Source organism: Notamacropus eugenii, chromosome 2, assembly GCF_028372415.1.
Source record: "Notamacropus eugenii isolate mMacEug1 chromosome 2, mMacEug1.pri_v2, whole genome shotgun sequence".
NCBI classification, from domain to species: Eukaryota; Metazoa; Chordata; class Mammalia; order Diprotodontia; family Macropodidae; genus Notamacropus; species Notamacropus eugenii.
The window spans coordinates 75,044,032-75,062,448 of NC_092873.1; the positions used below are offsets into that span (position 1 = coordinate 75,044,032).

The window sequence follows — 18,417 nt, forward strand, 5'->3', positions numbered from 1 at the left end:
ACTTATTTCTTCCACCTCTACATCCTTTTCTCTCTCCTCTCTCTCTCTCTCTCTGTATTTCTCTCTCTGTCTCTGTCTCTCTTTCTGTCTATCTGTCTGTCTCTATCTGTCTATCTGTCTGTCTCTATCTGTCTGTCTCTCTCTCTTTCTCTCTCTCTCTCCTTTTCTTTCTCCCTTTCTCTCCTCTAGACAATCACCCCTTTTCTAGGGATGAAGGAGCAGAGACTCAGAAGAGATTAAGTAATTTTTACAAATTCATGAAAAGGTGCTGAACCTGGGATGAAATACCTTTTATCTTGACTTGACAAGTTACTTTTTTAAATGATTTAACATACTTTTTTAAAATCAGTTTTAGCATCACTTTATCAAAACTGTTGAGTCACTTTGTAATTCTTCCAAACTTCACTAAATGGCCCTCTGTTTCTTTCCTAGACCACAGTCAGATTCTCCAAATAAATGTTTAAGAGCTCCTTTCACATCTTTGTTCCTCAGAGTATAGATGAGAGGGTTCAGCATAGGTGTCACCACAGTGTAAAAGAGAGCAACAAACTTACCCTGTTCATGTGAACTACTCTTAGCTGGTTGAAGATACATGAAGATGATGCTCCCATAAAACAGGAACACTACCACCAAGTGGGAGGAACAGGTGTTAAATGCCTTGTATCTCCCCTCTGTGGATTTGATCCTCAGCACAGCCCGAGAAATCTGACTATAAGAAACCAGAATGAGTCCCAGGGGCAATACCACAAAGATGAAGCTGGCTACATACATCTCCACTTCATTGAGACTGGTATCTACACAGGCAAGTTGCATGATAAGAGGCATCTCACAGAAGAAGTGATCAATACGGTTATGACCACACAGAGGCAGTTGTACTGTGAGTGTTGAGCCTAGCAGAGAGGTAGAAAGGCCACCAAGCCATGCAGTTGAGGCTAGACCCCAGCAAACCCATGAATCCATGATGATAGTGTAATGGAGGGGCTGGCAGATAGCAACATAGCGGTCATAGGACATGACTGCTAGAAGAACACACTCAGTGGCCCCTAACCAATGGGAAATATAAAACTGGACCACACAACCTGAGTAGCTAATTGTCTTCTCTGGTCCCCAGAGGTTGACTAGAAGTTGAGGGACAATACTAGTAGTGAAGCTGAGGTCTAAGAAAGAGAGGTTGGTGAGAAAGAAGTACATGGGAGTGTGAAGCCTGGCATCTAAGCGAGATACCAGGATGATGGCACCATTTCCCAAAAGGGTCAACCCATAGAAAATTAAGACAAATATGAAAAGAATTATCTCTAGTAATGGTCGGTCCGAGAAGCCCAATAATAGAAAGCCTTCTGGGATGCTTATGTTGACTTTTTCCATTATTCTTAAATGTAAGGGCACACTAGAAGAGAACAGGAAAACATGATCAAAACTATTGCTTCATATCTGGGTGCACAGAGCCCCCAAAGATGAGGAAATCATGTGATAGGCTCACCATTTCTGATCATAGGGATCAGGTGTCTCTGATGACATCCTTTATAAAATTTTTGATGATCAACTTTTTTTTGATAATGCTTTAAAATCCACTCACACACACTCCTCTCATGGCTTTTGAGATAATCTTAAGCTTCAATTCTTCAGAGATCAAAATACCTATGGAATTCCCATACATGACATTCCATCTCCTATTTAATGCCTTTTCACAGACTCTCCAGTCATCCCATCACTCAGATCTACTCCTTACCTGCTTACCTCTGCTTTAGAGAGACCCTAAGTTCCTTCAAGAATAGGCTTAAGTACCATATCAGAAATGAAGTTTATTCTGCTCCCTCCAGTTGATAGTGCCCTGCCCCACCATATTACTTTGAATTTACTTTATATTTCATAATTTCTTTTGGGTACATATTGCATCTCTCAATAGAATGTAAGCTCCTTGAGGAACTGAATTGTCTTATTTTAATCATTTTTTTTAACTCTCTAGCACAGAACATAGTGGCTGGCACACACTAATGAGAGTTTAATAAATATTTATTATGTACTCATCATGGGCCAAACATCATAATATAACATAATAAATGCCAGAGAATACAAGTACAAAAGATAGTCCCTGCCTTCAAGGAGCATATATGTTACCTCTCTGTAGTCTAATAGGAAGAGGTAACCCATATAAGGGAGTGGTAGATAAGGGAAGATGGTTTAGCCTGGTAAGTAGATCTTTGAGATATGGGGAGCAGAGCCATTAAAATTCATTGACATATCTTATCCAAAAACAATTTGAGTGTATGTGTCTATGAGAGCAGTGGTAAGATGAACAATCATTTCCCTCCCCAAGCCCAATTAATGAAATCACAGAAGAGGCAGATAACAGGGAAAGAAAGGTATTACATGAAATGCAAAGATGTGTTTTTCTCTTTGCTGCCTCTCTCGAGGTGTGAAGACATCAAGAAATCAAAGGAAAGTTCCCACTGAATGATCAAAGACTGGTCAAGTCCCAGGTGGCCTTTAGTAAAGTACCCTGACAGCTCTGGGAAGTAGGAGAACTTTGTGGAGTGCAATCCCTGGTGCAGAAAGGAGAGATGGTTGTGGAAGAAGAATCTTGTTTTTGAGAGGGGATTGCTTGTGGACTTTCATTTTGAAATTGCAAGGAAGGAATAGCAGGGATTTCTTCCCCCTTTCTCTCTCATAACCATGATGACTTATGGCAGAGCTACTCTCCCATGTGAAACACTATACCAAACAAAGAGTTAAGAAAAAAAATAATAAATGGAGACAGTTCAAAGAGGGGTCCCTGCAGCAGAGAAGAGTCAACCATAATTTCAAGAGAAAATTAGCCCTGACAATCAGGAATCATGCTACATTTAGAGCTAGATTTAGAATCCAAGTGAATGACCCACCCAGAAAAGACACTGGAGAAGGAAGAGGAGGGAGAATATGAGAACATCATGAGAAAAGAAAAGGCATAAAGGTCCTATGGTGCTACAGGTATGAGTTATCTTGCCCACATATGTACCTAGCCATCAGTATACTTTACATTTAAGCTCATTTTTCTCCCTAATGCTATGTGTATTATGACAAGGTTTGTTTGTTGCGGGGGAAGGTGAAGAGAACATTTTGTAGTAACTCACTTTCCCATCTTTAGTAAATACATTTTTATTGAACTAATTATGTTTGTTGGCTTATTGTTAACAGTAAGCACGCCAAAAAGGGCTTATGAGATGTAATTTTGATAGAGCAGACTCATACAGTACCTAGTATCTGAGGTAGTAACCATGTTAGAGGCCTAATCTACAACTTACTAGTGTAAGTGCAAGTTGGAGGAAATAAGCTTAGAAGGGGTGTGACAGTAGTTTTAATTTGACTACAGTTCCCAGAAGAAGTAAAAAGTGTGGGGGAAGGATGAGGGTGTGTGTTCAGTAGCACAATGGAAGACAAGAGCATGGTCAACGTGGATTGATGGATAGGATGTGAAAAAAGGCCTGGTTATTCTGTCCTGAGACTGTGAAGTTGAACACACTCTTTCATCAATCCAGACAGTTTGGATCCAAGGCAAGAGTCTAAATCTGAATAAATTAACTTTCACAAGGAGACCTGGTAATCTCGAGGTAGTAGTAAGGTAGATGGAAAAAATGTCTGGAGTGAACAATTAGATGAGATAGAAGGCATAACAGGTGTTTTATAAATTCATCTTGAATGGATGAATTTGAAATATGGGACTTTCTTTCAGCTAGAAGTTGGAGTCATTAAAAAAACTTCACAGTGTCCTAAAGGCAATCCATCCTACTCTCCTCCTATGTCAATTCTGGCTCCATCTGCTGCTTCTATCCAAGATATAAACAGATGGATCACCTCTATGAGCTACCCATCTAACTGTGTATCTTCATGTGGACAATAAATCTTTTTCATCTAATTTATTTTTTCCTAGAGAATCATTAGACCACATTATATTAAATGATTATGAATCCCATTTAGGAGTCTATTCATTCTCTTTCTTGCCTTGTCCCTGATTGTCTGGACTTCAAAAGCATGTCTTCTTTACTGTTGGTTCATCCTGGAACTTCCTTTAGCACCAGGGCTTCCTTGCACTAGAACAGTCTATCAGCCCGGCAGTCTGTTCACCTTGGAATATTCCTCCACAAGATCTGCTCTCCTTCCTTTGTTAAGATCCTCCTGAAGTCTCTATTTTTTGGAATAATCAAGGGCAACCTACCTTCATTCTCCTCTCATCTCTGTTCCTCACTTTCTTGACTTTAAAACCGTTTCCCCGTAACAGGTATCTTTCTTTGCCTTATACTCTCTATTGAGATAGGGTAAGAAATGACTATGCTCAAAAGCACATATTTTTGAAAATTTTGGAGTGATGGGAAAATGGACTTACAAATCAGTAGTTAACAATATTCTCTTAATCATGTTTTAGTGACAATAAAGTTCAATATTTTTCCAAGTCTTTGAATATTTGCTTCTCTTTCAGATACCTTAAAAACTAATCAATGCCCTTAAAAATGTGTTATCTTCAGAGTGAACTGTTTCTGTGTATACAGGGTGTCCCAGAAGTTTTACTGAAGCTTTAAGTTTTAATTATTTCAGAAATACTAATGCTATCAACTTAAAAAAAATTTTGAAAAGTTACTTAAAATGATATATATTTATTAATAAAATTCAGCACAAGTCTTGTGCTATGCATAACTCTAGTTGATTTTTTCAAAAATCTAGTTTATTTTTAAACTTTGTGTTAACTTTTATCTGCTTCTATTCAGTGTTTAGTGACTGAAAGTATTGCATTTGTAATCCAAGCCCTAAGATTATGTAAAGAATGAGATTTTGAAACATACATGACAGTCTTGACCTGACCCCACAAGAAAAAAGTCTAATGAACATAGAGCAGGTAACTAAGCAATAGTTCTCTACCAATGTACCAGTCTAAAAAAATGTCATCCAGAAAATTAAATTTAAAATGTTTTATTTAAAATCCACAATGCTAAGTATAAATTAAATATAAATTATTCCCTTAGTGATCTTTATAGGCTTATAACATTTATGTTTCTGAAGTTATTAAAGCTTTAATTTATACTAAGACTTTGGGACAGTCTGTACTTGATCTAGTCCTGGCACTCTTCCCATCTTTGTTTTCTTTAGTGATATTTCTACTTTCTCATGTAAAAAGATAGGGACAACAATGTTAAAGTTGAACTATGCTAAATATGGTGACTCTTTTGTGATTGATGGATAAAATAATTTTGAAAACCACTTGGGTGGTTAAATGGAGGATAAACTGGAATGAGGATAGACTTGAAGGAGGAAAACCAACTAGAAGGCTATTGCAATGGTCTAGCTGTGAGGCAATGATGGCCTGTACTAGTGTGGTACAAGTGTCAGAGAAGACAAAGGAGGAATATTTGAGAGATGTTAAAAAATTGGATCAAGATATTTTGGCCACGGAATGGACATAAGGAGCGTGACTGACAGGTTGGTGGTACCTTTGACAGTAATAAGGGAATTAAGAAGAAGAGTAAGTGTATTGGAAATGTAATTCAGTTTGGACATATTGAGCTTTTAATTGTCTATGAGACATCCAGTTTGAGATGAATAATAAGCAGTTGGAGATATGACATTAGAGGTGAACAGAGAGGTTAGAATTGGAAAAATAGATTTGAGAATCATCAACATAGATAAATGGATCCATTAGGAGCTAATGAGATCAGCAAATTAAATAATATAGTGGGAGAAAAGAAGGAGACCGAGGACAGAAGACTGAAAGACTGCCACAGTTAGCAGATGTGACCTGGATGAATACCAGTTGAAGGTAGCATCACAAAAACCTAAAGAGACGAGAATGTCAAGGAAAGGAGGGTAACAACAACAAATGATCTGTAATCAGGATTCTATGAGAAACTTCAAGTTGGGTAGGATCAGCCAGAATTCTGATGGCATAGCCTTTGACAACCAAGGATAACTTCTGTGCCACAAAGATGCATGCAAATAGGTATTTAGTCGAGAACTTAAGTCATAATGATGCTACCAGATTCCATCTTCTGTATACATCTTTTTTAAAATTGAAGTTGATTGATTAAGTTGCTAATGATCTGTCTTAGTCTACTAGCTCTATTACTTACTATTTGTATATGACTTTGAGCAAGTCACTTGACTTCAACTGGAAATGAGGGGAATGAATTAGATGACCTATAAACTTCAAGTTTTAAATTCTATGACCAAGAATTCTTTAATCCTCTGTGGAAGGGAGTATGCCTATAATAGTCTGGGGAGCCGAGGTTTGCAACTGATGCTTCTATACCTACTTCAGAAGTATCTATAGAAATCTACTAGAGCTCTTATATGGGAAAGCAATGAGGTTATTCTCCTTTATTTTTGAAAGATACATAGGTAGAGGATTTTGTGGAGTCAGTCAGAATTCATAGCCAAACTACCTCACAGTGATTAACTTCAAACTGTAATGAAAAGAATATTGAACTTGGATTCAAAACACTTGGGTCCAAGTACCATGTGACTACTGACAATACTGGTTTAAACTCCGAAAGCTTCAGTTTTGTCATTTGTAAAATGAGAATACTAGTATATGCACTGAATCTGCCTCAATGGATCATTTTGAAGATCAAATGAAGATCAAATAGATGTGGCAATGCTTTGTAAATTGTAAATGTAATGTCCATGTGAAAAATTAGAATCTATCTTGTTTTGTAGCATGGAAACAGAGGAGATGAAGGTTATAGAACAGAGCTTCTTAACCTAGTATCTATGAACTAATTTTTTATAGATAAATAGATAATAGATAATTGTTTTAATATAATTAGTTTCCTTTGTAGTTCTATGCTTTTTCTTTTATGTGTTTTGAAATATTATTCTGAAATGGGATCCAGTCTTTACTAGACAGTCAGGGGATTCATGACAAAAAAAAACTATCACTGATATAGACTTTGAAGTAACTGGATCACATGTTCAAAACAACCATTCTGCTCACTTGACTCTGTCTGGTTCTATGTACCACATCCAAATTGATCAGTGGATCTTCTGGATAGCGTATGATGATAATTAAATAGGATAATGCTTTCATACTTATGATATCTTAAGAGTTGGCTCCCCACCCTTTGGATTTGAATATCAACTTACCATAAGAATTAGGTTGTCTATGATTTGTCATCTTGTGTCTTCCACTTCTTGTCAGGAAATCTGTTCTGGACTCTACTAGTATAGATGTAGAATGTTAGAACTGGAAAGCATCTTAGAGGTCTTCTAATCCAATTTGTAGATTAAAACATTAAGAAAATGAGGGTGAGAGTAGAGAAGTGATTTGTGCAAAGTCACATTGACAGTCCATGGCAGAGTCATGGCTAATTCCATTCCAAACTTCTATTCATGAATATCTTCAGAACAGGGAATAGGAATCTTTACACCAAAAGAGTTACCTGAATCTGTCATAAATGTAACTCCTATTCCATAAGTTAAATCTATATCAGCTGTCTTACATGACCACAGGTGGAAGTAATGACAAAGTTCCTAGTACCTGTGATCAATATCCAGGTGATTCAATTACTTAGTCTATTGTATGGCTACATACTCCATCCCTGAAAGTGACTATCCACATTTACTAACACTTGTAAGTAGCACAAAAACTAGAGGAGATCAGACCGAGATAATCCTGGACAAATTTAAATGTGTAGCAATTAATTAAAAGAAACAAACCCTCAAAACAGATGTTGCACCAATGTAATGCTACATTGATAGCGTCATTTCCCCGTGTACAGCATGGAAATAGAACTATCATTGGTCTGATGTTCAAGATATCTTTCACTATTCTTAGGACCATTACACCAAAAGCTCCAACCCATTGATCATATGCCTTCCTCAAATATATCTCAAGTAATACTAAGCAGAAAAGAATAAGGATGTATTTGGCCAATATCTTTCTTCAAAGTGGGAGAAAGTGTATTTAGAAATAAAAATATCTGATTCCAAAGGAACAATGCTAAGATGATTTTAAAAAAGCAGTTGTGAGCAGGACATATGTGTTATATTCCTTGGAGCTTTGAGTTTGAAATCAGAGTGAAGGGAGGGGAGGGGTAGAGAAGACTTGGATTGTTAACTCAGGAGTGGGTTTCCCTATGGGATAATTACAGTCTAATTCTGAAGTGCCTGAAGAGACATTACATGCATATGGGTATTGGTCAGAGTTCTTCTGGGAGCTGTGGGGACTGGGGTGGGGCAAGATGGAAAAGGGAAAATGGGAAGCAATAGCACTTGACTTATTTTTAAAAATCTATCATGGTGATGGGTCAATGGAATAGTAAGGTTCTATCTATATTTATTTAACTATCCTGTTGATTTGTCTATATAGAAGAGACAGAGAGGAAAATCTCATTACTGACTATTCATGAGTATCTTCTAACTTCAGATTCTAGTAACTTTATTCTTTAATTCCAGTTCTACAATGCAAAATAACATACCTACTTAAGCTGAGTATAAAGCTACTAACAGTACTTACATCAAGGATCTGAAATGTCCAAGTGCTGATCTCCTTCTAGCATTGATTAATTTCTTCTACAAATTCAGAATTGCTTTTGCCAACTTGGTGATAATATATGTATGCCTATGAAAGTAGACATGTCTATATACATGACTCTATGTAGCTAGAAAGAGAGGAGCTAGAGATATGACAGGCAAGTGACATAGCTATAAGAGTATTCAGAAGTGACCATTACTATGTGAAGTTCCATTATTTTCTTCTCAAAAACTCCAAAGCTGAGTTCAAAGCTAAATCTCTGAGTCATAGCTCAGAAAATGAAATAAACTCTTAAATTGTTTTGATTGAGTTTTTTTTTTTGCCTTGGAGAGAATGGAAGAAGTCAGTTTGTTTAATGTATTCCTGAGCACTAAATACTCAATTAGATATGACATTCTTTTTCTTCTCTAATTAACTAATGAAAAATAGGCCAGAAAAGGTCATGCAAGCCTTTCTCACTTTGTGACTCTAGCCTGGCATCACGGAAAGTCTCCCAACTTGCTCTATTCTGAGTAGCTAATGTTAAGATATGACAATAGAGGGAATAATTGCTTCTTTCTTTGTGTTGTGATAATGACATGAAACTTTCTGCCAGCTCCAACTCACCCAAAGTTAGCTATTCACAGAGCTCTCCAAACCCTACCTTTTCTCTGTTTCCCTAAATCCATTCTTTTTCTTGTTGCAAGGAATATTTTGTTGCAAGCACCCATGTCCATCTAGTTAACAGCACTGGAGTAATCCTTTACTTCATAATCACTCTCAACTCTGTTTCCAATCAATTACATTTAGTTTGCTGATTCTCCCACCACAATATCTCTTGTATCTGTTCCCTTGTCTCCATTTACTCAATCATGATCAGAGTTCAGGACCTCATCATTTCCCACCTAGACTATTGCAAAGCCTTTTAATTATTCTCCCTCCTTCAAGTCTCACTCATTTCCAACTCATCTTCCAAACAATGTGAAATTGATATTCCTAAAATATGTCTGATAACTTCATCTACTTGCTCAAAAAGCTCCAGTTTGTCCCTATTGCTTTTGTAATGCAAACTCCTGTATGTGTGTGTATATTGCATTAAATGCTTTGTGTGTATTTTGTGTAAAGTGGGAAATGCCCTACTCACCTCTGTTGATATAGTCACAGAAGGTCCCCTGCATAATCACATAGTATAAATACAATGTTAAGCAGTCTTCCCAAAACCTTACAACAGTGGATAAGTTCCTTAATCAATTTGAGAAGATGATAGGAGCCTTGGCCATTAGATGAAGACAACTGACACAAGGCAGGAAAGACCTTCTCTTTGACTGAAAGAATAAGTAACATCTTTTGGGTCTATATATAAAATAAACCAGCTTCTTTTATATATGAAAATCAAATTTTTTGTTTAGTTCTCTTCTTTTAATCAGGAACATTTGAAAGTCCCCTATTTCACTGAATGTCCATTCTTTCCCCCTGAAAGATTATGCTCAGTTTTGCTGGGTAGTTGATTCTCAGCTGTAATCCAAATTCCTTTGCCTTCCAGATTGTGATATTCCAAGTCCTCTGATCCTTTAATGTAGAAGCTGCTAAATCCTGTGCAATTGTGACTCTGGCTACATGATACTTGAATTGTTGCTTTCTGTCTGCTAGCAGTATTTTCTCCTTGATCTGGAAGTTCTAGAATTTGACTGTAATATTCCTGGGAGTTCTCATTTTAGGATCTCTTTCAGGAAATGATTGGTGGATTTTTACCCTCTTTTTCTAGGATATCAGGACAGTGTTCCTTGATAATTTCTTGAAAGATGTTATGCTGGCTCTTTTTTTTTTTGATAGTGGATTGTAGACAGTCCAATAATTCCTAAATTAGCTTTCCTGGATCTATTTTCCCAGTGAATGGCTTTTTCCATTTTTTTTTCATTCTTTTGATTTTGCTTGATCAATTCTTGATGTTTCATAGAGTGATTAGCTTACACTTGTCCAATTCTGACTTTTAAGGAATTTTTTCTCCAGTTAGTTTTCATGCCTCCTGTTCAATTTGGCCAATTCTACTTTTTAAGAAACTGTATTCTTTTTACATTGTTTTGTTCTTCCTTTACCAAACTGCTGATTCTTTTTTTTTAATTCTCTTGTATAACTTTCATTCCTTTTCCCATTTTTTTCTTTTCAAACCTGAGATCAATTCATGTTTTTCTTTGAAGCTTCACATGTAGATGTTTTGACAGTGTTGTCCTCTTCTGAGTTTGTGTTTGTAGCTTTCTATGGTCAGGGCTTTTTAATTTTTATTTTTTGCTCATTTTCCCGTCTATTTTATTATTTTTAAAGTTGAGCTCTGCTCCTGGTGTTTAGGAGCACTGTCCCAAGTTTCTTTTGCTGGGGGTTAAGGGCTTTCTGCACCTTAGCTTTTGGAGCTAGTGGCTCACCTGTTTCTCTGGCATTTCCTGGCCTAGTCTAGCTGGCTGTCCAAGGGACTCCAGGATGGCCATGGCTGACCACTAGCCTGCTGGGTCACAGATGGAGGAGTCACAACTGGCCCACTATGCCTCTGGCCTGCTGAGCCAAGACCACAGAGCCTCAATTGCTGATCTGTGCTGGGGCTGAAGACCTCCTGCTGCCTTGCCCAAACACCATCTGCACTGGGCTGCACTTCCCTTTTACTCAAGTAAGATGGATCTGTCCTGTAGTCTTTCTAAGTTATCTTGGTCTGGAAAAATTGCTTCACCTCATCCTTTTATGGGTTCTGTCACTCCAGCATTTATTTTGAGGCATGATTTAAAGTTGTTTCAAAAGAAACTGGGAGAACTCAGGTGACTTCCTTCCTTTTCTCCATCATCTTGGCTCCACTCTCCAACTTTCATTTATTTTACAGGCCAGTAATCAATGGTGGAAAAGGAGGAGGATGGGAGGACAGAGGGAACTTTTTCTCATTTCCCTCCATCAATGATGTTAGCATTACTTGGTTTTTGTTCTTGGGTTGCTGTTTTTCATTCTCAAAGAGGGCCAAAATTATGACACTATGGTGGGGTCAAGTTACAGTGTGTTTGTTGCTGATCACACTAACATAAGCTTGAAATGCTCTACCACAGTTTGTTCACAAATAGTCTATATGAACATTTGGAGTGGAAATATCTATAAATTTGTGCAACTCATGCTTCTTTTGAGCTATTGCAATTCTGCTTTTCTCATAGAGCACAGTGTTTTCTTTGATATGAGCACACCATGCTGGATGGTTCCAGACCAGTGTCTCCCATGTCTCACAAGTCATTCCAAAGATCTTCAGGGAGACATTGAGAGTATCATTGTATCACTTTTTCTGACCACCATGTGAGCACTTGCCTTGTTTGGGTTCTCTAATCAATAGTCATTTAGGCAAACATACATTTGGCTTTTGAACATGTTCAACCATCAAAGTTACACTCTCTGTAGTAGAGTATGAATGCCTGGCAGTTCAGCTTGAGAAAGGACCTCCTCAGTGTCCAATACCCTACTTTTTCAGGATCTTCCTAAGACAATTCAAATGGAAGCAATTCAGTTTCCTGACATGGCACTGGTATACTGTCCTGGTTTCACAGGCATACAACAATGAGGGCAGCATAACAGCTCTGTAGACCTTTAGTTTTTTAGGCAGTCTACCTCTTCTCTCCCACACTTTACTTTGGAGCTTACTAAACACTGAGCTAACTCTAGCAATGAATGCATCAACCTCATCATTTATATTTACAACGCTGGAAAGGATACTGCTAAGGTAAATGAACTTATCTACAACATTCAAAGTTTCTCTGTACTCAATGGTTCCATGTATGGAAGATATGGTACTGACTGGTGGAAAACTTCTGTTTTCTTGGTGTTAATTTTTAGGCCAAAATTAGCATAAGCAGCAGACAATTGATCCATACTTTGTTGTAACTCAGGCTCAGAAGCTGCATTGAATGCATAATCATCTCTGACCAAAAAGTTGTACACCAACTCTCTCTCCAATTTAATTTGGCTTATAGCCTTGTTTTTAAATTCATGGAATAAAGCAAAAATTCCATAAGATAGTGTAATATTTTTAAAAATTGCACATGAAACTTCAAATAATTTATCATCAGTGTAATAGTTGAGGAAGAGTAAAGGACCACCACCATTTTTGAATGTTAGGCCTAGGAGTACTGATCAGACATGATCTCAGGCTATGGCTGTGTGCGAGGAGGACAAAGCATAAGACAATGAGTGAGGTACCACATTTTCAGAAGAGCATGGTTGGGGTCCTAATTGTGGCTTAGGGAGAAGGAAGAGTGCCTGAGTTTGGGCTCCTTGACAGAATTCAAGAAATAATAATTTTCTGGAGGATCTGAGGCCAGGGGGCACTAAAAACTCAACCCAATTAGAATAATAAGCTGCTGAAAATAAAATAAAGCAAAATTAAATTAAAAATAAAAATGAGTAATCAAATGAAAAAGAACCCAACTACAGATAGCTATTATGGTATAGAAGAAGATTTGGATTCATAATCAGAAGAAGATAGTGAAGGGGGAAAAAAAAAAGCCACTACTCCCCCAAAGAGTAAAGTCAAATAGTTAAAATCTCATAAAGAGTGCTTAGAAGAACTTAAAAAAAGAATTCAAAAATCAAGAGAGATCTAGGAAATTTTAGGGAAAAAACTACAAGCCATTCAAGAAAATTATGAAAAGAAAGTTAAACGTTTGGCAAAAGAGTTTCAAAATATTAAGTAAGAAAATAACTTTTTGAAAGCTAGAATTGGAAAAGAAGAATAATATGTCATAAGACACCAAAAAATAATAAAATTAGGACAAAATAGAAGAGAATCTGTAATATATTATTAGAAAAACAACACATCTGGAGAGCAGATTGAGGAAAGACAATATAAGAATTGTTGGATTACCTGAAAATTATGACCAATGAAAGAATCTCAATACAATATCACCAGAAATTATCAAGAGGAATTGTCTTGAAGTTCTAGAATAAGAGAACAAAGTAGAAATAGAAAACATCTACCATTCACCACCTAAAAGAGAGCCCAGGAGAAAAACTTACAGGAATGTTATAGTCAAGTTTCAAAAACTCTCAGGTTAAGGAGAAAATATTGCAAGTAACAAGAAAAAAATTTAAATGTAGAGACACAATCAGAATTTCTCAAAACCTAGTAGCTTCTGCATTAAAATACCATGGGTCTTGGAACATCATATTTCAAAGACCAAAAGAACTAGGATTGCAACCAAAAATAACTTCTCCAGCAAAGTTGAGTATAATCCTGAATGGGGGAAAATGGGCATTAATGAACTGAAAGACTTTCAGTTATTTATAAAAAAAAAAAAACTCAATGGAAAATTCAAAATAAAAGATTCAGAAGAAATATAAGTAAAACAAAAGAGTGATTATAAGGGACTGAATTAGGTCATATTGTTTACTCTTATATATGAAAATATCATCAGTATTCTTAAGACTGTAATCATTACCAGGGTAGTTTGAAAGAAAAGTTGGGCCCAAGTTGTGCATGATGGGATGATTTTAAAAAACAAACTTGTGTAGGAAAAGATAAAGAGAAGCACTTATAAAATGGGGTGTGAAAGAAAGAACTGATACAGAGGAAGCAGGTGGGGGTGGAGGACTGGTAATTTTGGAAACTTTCTCTTGGAGAGAGCAGCATATACATCCGAATGGGTATAAAGGTATTTGAAATTTAACAAGAAATGAGGACTGGGGACAGAATAAGGGAAGGACTTTTGGAAGGGCATGTACATTAAAATTTAGGATGGGGAGAGAAGATAAAAGAGAGCCTTTTAGAGGGGTGAGTAGAATAGGGAATAGGAGGGTAAGGAGAGAGGAAAAGGCAAATGAGATATGATAAAAAGAGAGGTTGGGAGTGACAAAAGTGAATAAAAATAAGTTGGAGGGAAAGTCAAAAATAGTCATTCTAACTTTGAATGTTAATAAGAAGAACTCACACAAGTGGATAAATGGAAACAACAGAATGGATTAAAAATCAGAATTCAACAATATGTTGTTTACAAAGAACACATTAAGAATGAGAGAAAGACAGAATTAAAATGAAGAGTTGAAATAGGATTTATTATGAGTCAGCTGATACAAAAAAGGCAAGGAAGTTAAGGATAAAAAAGATTTAATTAAAACAGATAAACAGAGTGACTACATTTTGATAAATGGTACCATAGACGATGAAGCAATATTAATATTGAACCTATATGCACCAAATGCTATAACATCTAAATTTTTTTTAAAAGTTAAATGAATTACAGATGGAGATAGTAATGCTATAATAGTGGGGGACTTTAATTTTCCCCTTTCAGAACCAGATAAATCTAATAAAAAAATAAGAAAGAAGTGAAGAACGTGAATAGAATTTTAGGTAAAATAGATATGATAGCTATCTGGAGAGAATTGAATGGGAATATAAAGAAATATGCCACTTTCTCAGTGGTTCATGGTACCTTTACAAAGATGAACATATATTAGGGTGTAAAAATTTTATAGCTAAAAGCAGAAAAGGAGAATTATTAAAACTATCCTTTTCAGATCACAATTTAATAAAAATATATTTAATAAGGAACCATGAAAACATAGACTAAAATTAATGAGATATTAAACAACATTATAATCCCAAAGAATTAGTGGGTTAAAGAACAAATCACAGAAACAATAATTTCATTTAAGCGAAGGACAATAATGAGACAGCATATTGAAACCAATGGGATACAACAACGGCAGTTATCAGAGGAAAACATGTATCTCTAAATGCTTACATCAGTAAAACAGAAAAAGAATAGACTAATGACTTGAGTGTGCAATTTACAAAACTGGAAGAATAAACTAAAAATCCCCAATTAAACATTAAATTGGAAATTCTAAAAGTTAAAGGTCATGATAAAATTAAGGGTAAAAAACAGCATTGAATTAATAAATAAAACTAAGCACTAGTTTTATGAAATAAAATAGAAAAACCATTAGTGAATTAGCTGAACTGTGAACTAATCTAACCATTTGAAAAGCAATTTGATAAAGACCTCCTTTCTAAAATACGTAGAGAACTGAGTAAATTTATAAGAATACAAATCATTCCCCAATTGATAAATGATCAAAGGATATAAACACACAGTTTTCAGATGAAGAATTTAAAGCTGTCTATAGTCAAATGAAAAAATGCTCTATATCACTATTGATTAGAGAAATGCAAATTAAAACAACTCTGAGGTACTACATCACACCCATCAGATTCGCTAACATGATAAAACAAGAAAATGATAAAGGCTGGAAAATATGTGGGAAAATTGGAACACTAATGCATTATTGGTGGATTTGTGAACTTATTCCACCATTCTGGAGAGCAATTTGGAACTATGCCCACAGGGCTATAAAAATGTGCATATTCTTTGACCCAGTAATTCTATTTCTAGGACTATATCCCAAAGAGATCATACAAACAGAAAAGGACCTACATGTACAAAAATATTTTTAGCAGCTGTTTTTGTGGTGGCAAACAATTGGAAACTGAGAAGATGCCCATCAATTGAAGAATGACTGAATAAGCTGTGGTATATAAATGTAACAGAATGCTATTGGTCCATAAAAAACAATGAGCAGGTAGACTTCAGAAAAATCTAGAAAGACTTGCATGAACTGATGCTGAGTGAAGTGAGCAGAACCAGGAGAACATTATACACAGTAACAGTAGCATTGTGCAATGAAGCAGCTTTGATAGACGTAGCTCTTCTCAGCAATGCAAGGATCTAAGACAACTCCAAAAGACTCATCATGGAAAATGCTATCCTCATCCAGAGAAAGAAGTATGGAATCTGAAAGCAGATGAAAACATATTATTCTCTCTCTCTCTCTCTCTCTCTCTCTCTCTCTCTCTCTCTCTCTCTCTCTCTCTCGATTTCCTATTTCTCATGGTTTTTCCCTTTGGTTCTCATTCTTCTTTACAACATGACTAATATAGAAATATGTTTAATCTGATTGCACATGTATAGCTTATATCAGATTGCACACCATCATAGGAGGGAGAGGGAGAAAATTTAGAACACAAAATCTTATAACAGTGAATGCTGAAAACTAGAAATAAATAAATTATTATTTTAAAAAGAAAGAAAAGTAATCTGGAATTGTGCCCAGCTCTATCACTGCTAGGTCTGTTTCCCAAGATGACTAGGAGAAAAGGAAAAGAATCTATGTGTTCTAAAATATTTTTAGCAACTCTCTTTGTCGTGGAAAAGAGCTAGAAATTGAAGGGATGCCTATCAATTGGGAAATGGCTGAACAGGTTGTGGTACATGACTGTCATGGAATGCTACTGTGTTATAAGAAATGATGAGCTTGATGATCTTTGAAAAAACATGGATAGACCTGTGTGAAATAATGAAGAATGAAATGAACAGAATGAAGAGAACATTGTAGATAGTAACAATAATATTATTTTAAGAACAAATTTGAATGACTGTCATTTTGACTACTATAAATACTCAAATTAACAGCAAAAGACATATGGTGAAAAACATTATCTGATCCAGAGAAGAAAGTAAGAAATGGAAGTATGTAAAGAATGTACACATACACATATTTGTGTCTAATTATAACCATCTCTAGGGCATAGGGGAGGGAAGAAAAAAAGGAAAATAAAAAGAAAGTTATATGATATCTTTCTTACATATTTAAAAAGAATAGCAATTTGTACTTAACAATTGCAGCTACAAAAGATTTGTAGTTTCTATTCTACTGTGTTATGGAAATGCTTGTTTTATTTCTTAACTTCAGAATAAAAAAGTAAAAATTTAAAAATATTTTGGACCAAAAAGAAAAAATATATCTATAATATAAAATATTATATAATATATGCATTATGAAGTTGATATATGATACCTAGGGGAGAAAATCGTTATAGAATGGTAATCCTGTGTTTCTATGCCTCTACCATTACTTTCGGTCTGTCAGTCAATAAATATTTTGTTGTTGAGTGATTTCAGTCTTGTCTGACTCTCTATGCCCCCATTTGAAGTTTTCTTGGAAAAGATATTGGAATGGTTTGCCATTTTCTTCTCCAGCTCATTTGACAGATGAGGACATAAGCAAATAGGATTAAGTGACTTGCCCAGGATCACATAGGTAGCACATATCTGAGTACATATTTAAACATAGGTCCACCTGACTCCAATCCTCATACTATCCCCTGCATTGTGCCCAGTATTGCGCTAAGTTGGGGACACAAAAAGAGGCAAAAGAGAGTCCCTTTACTAAAGGAACTCACAGTCTAGAAGGAGAGACAGCAGAAAAGGGAAAAGAAAGGGAATAAATACTTTTGTAATTCCTACTATGTACCAGGCCCTGTTTTAAGTGTTTTTTTAAAAAATGTCTTGTTTGGTTCTCACAATAACCTTGAGAAGTAGATGTTATCATTATGCATGCAAACTACAGACAAGCTATATTATAAAGAGGGAAGGCTCTAGAATTAAGGAAAATCAAGAAAGGCTTCTAGCAAAGAATCAATTGGGCTGAACATGTTGTGGTATATGATTGTGATGGAATACTATTGTATTGACAAGCAGGATGATTTCAGAAAAAAAAGATTTACACAAATATATGCAAAGTGAAGTGAGAATAATCAGGAGAACACTGTCCATAGTAACAGCAATATTGTAACAATGATCAACTGCTGATGATTTAGCTCTTTTCAGCAATTCAATAATCCAACACAATTCCAAAGGACTCATAATGAAAAATACTATCCATCTCTAGAGAAAGAACTGGGAAAATCTGAATGCATGCATGTTAAACCATACCATCTTTCAGTTTTTGTGGGGATTTCTTTTGGTCTGTGTTTTCTTTCACCACATAACTAATGTGGAAATGTGTTTTGCATGATTTTACATTTATAACCTATATCAAATTACTTGCCAACTTAAGGATGGGGGGGGGGGTGAGAGAATTAG

The 18,417-nt window shown here is 35.8% G+C and overlaps 1 protein-coding gene across 1 annotated transcript; it reads right to left on the reverse strand.

The window, feature by feature from the left end:
* Nucleotides 1-405: 405 nt before the first annotated feature.
* LOC140522673 (olfactory receptor 2C3-like) lies at nt 406-1,374 on the reverse strand. Its single transcript, XM_072638001.1, has one exon. It carries the CDS (start codon nt 1,363-1,365, stop codon nt 406-408), a length of 960 nt encoding a protein of 319 aa, XP_072494102.1. The 5' UTR covers nt 1,366-1,374.
* Between the last annotated feature and the right edge of the window lie 17,043 nt (nt 1,375-18,417).

Coding starts and splice junctions, on each gene's coding strand:
- LOC140522673 (XM_072638001.1), bottom strand. CDS start 1,365: ATGGAAAAAGTCAACATAAGCATCCCAGAAGGCTTTCTATTATTGGGC.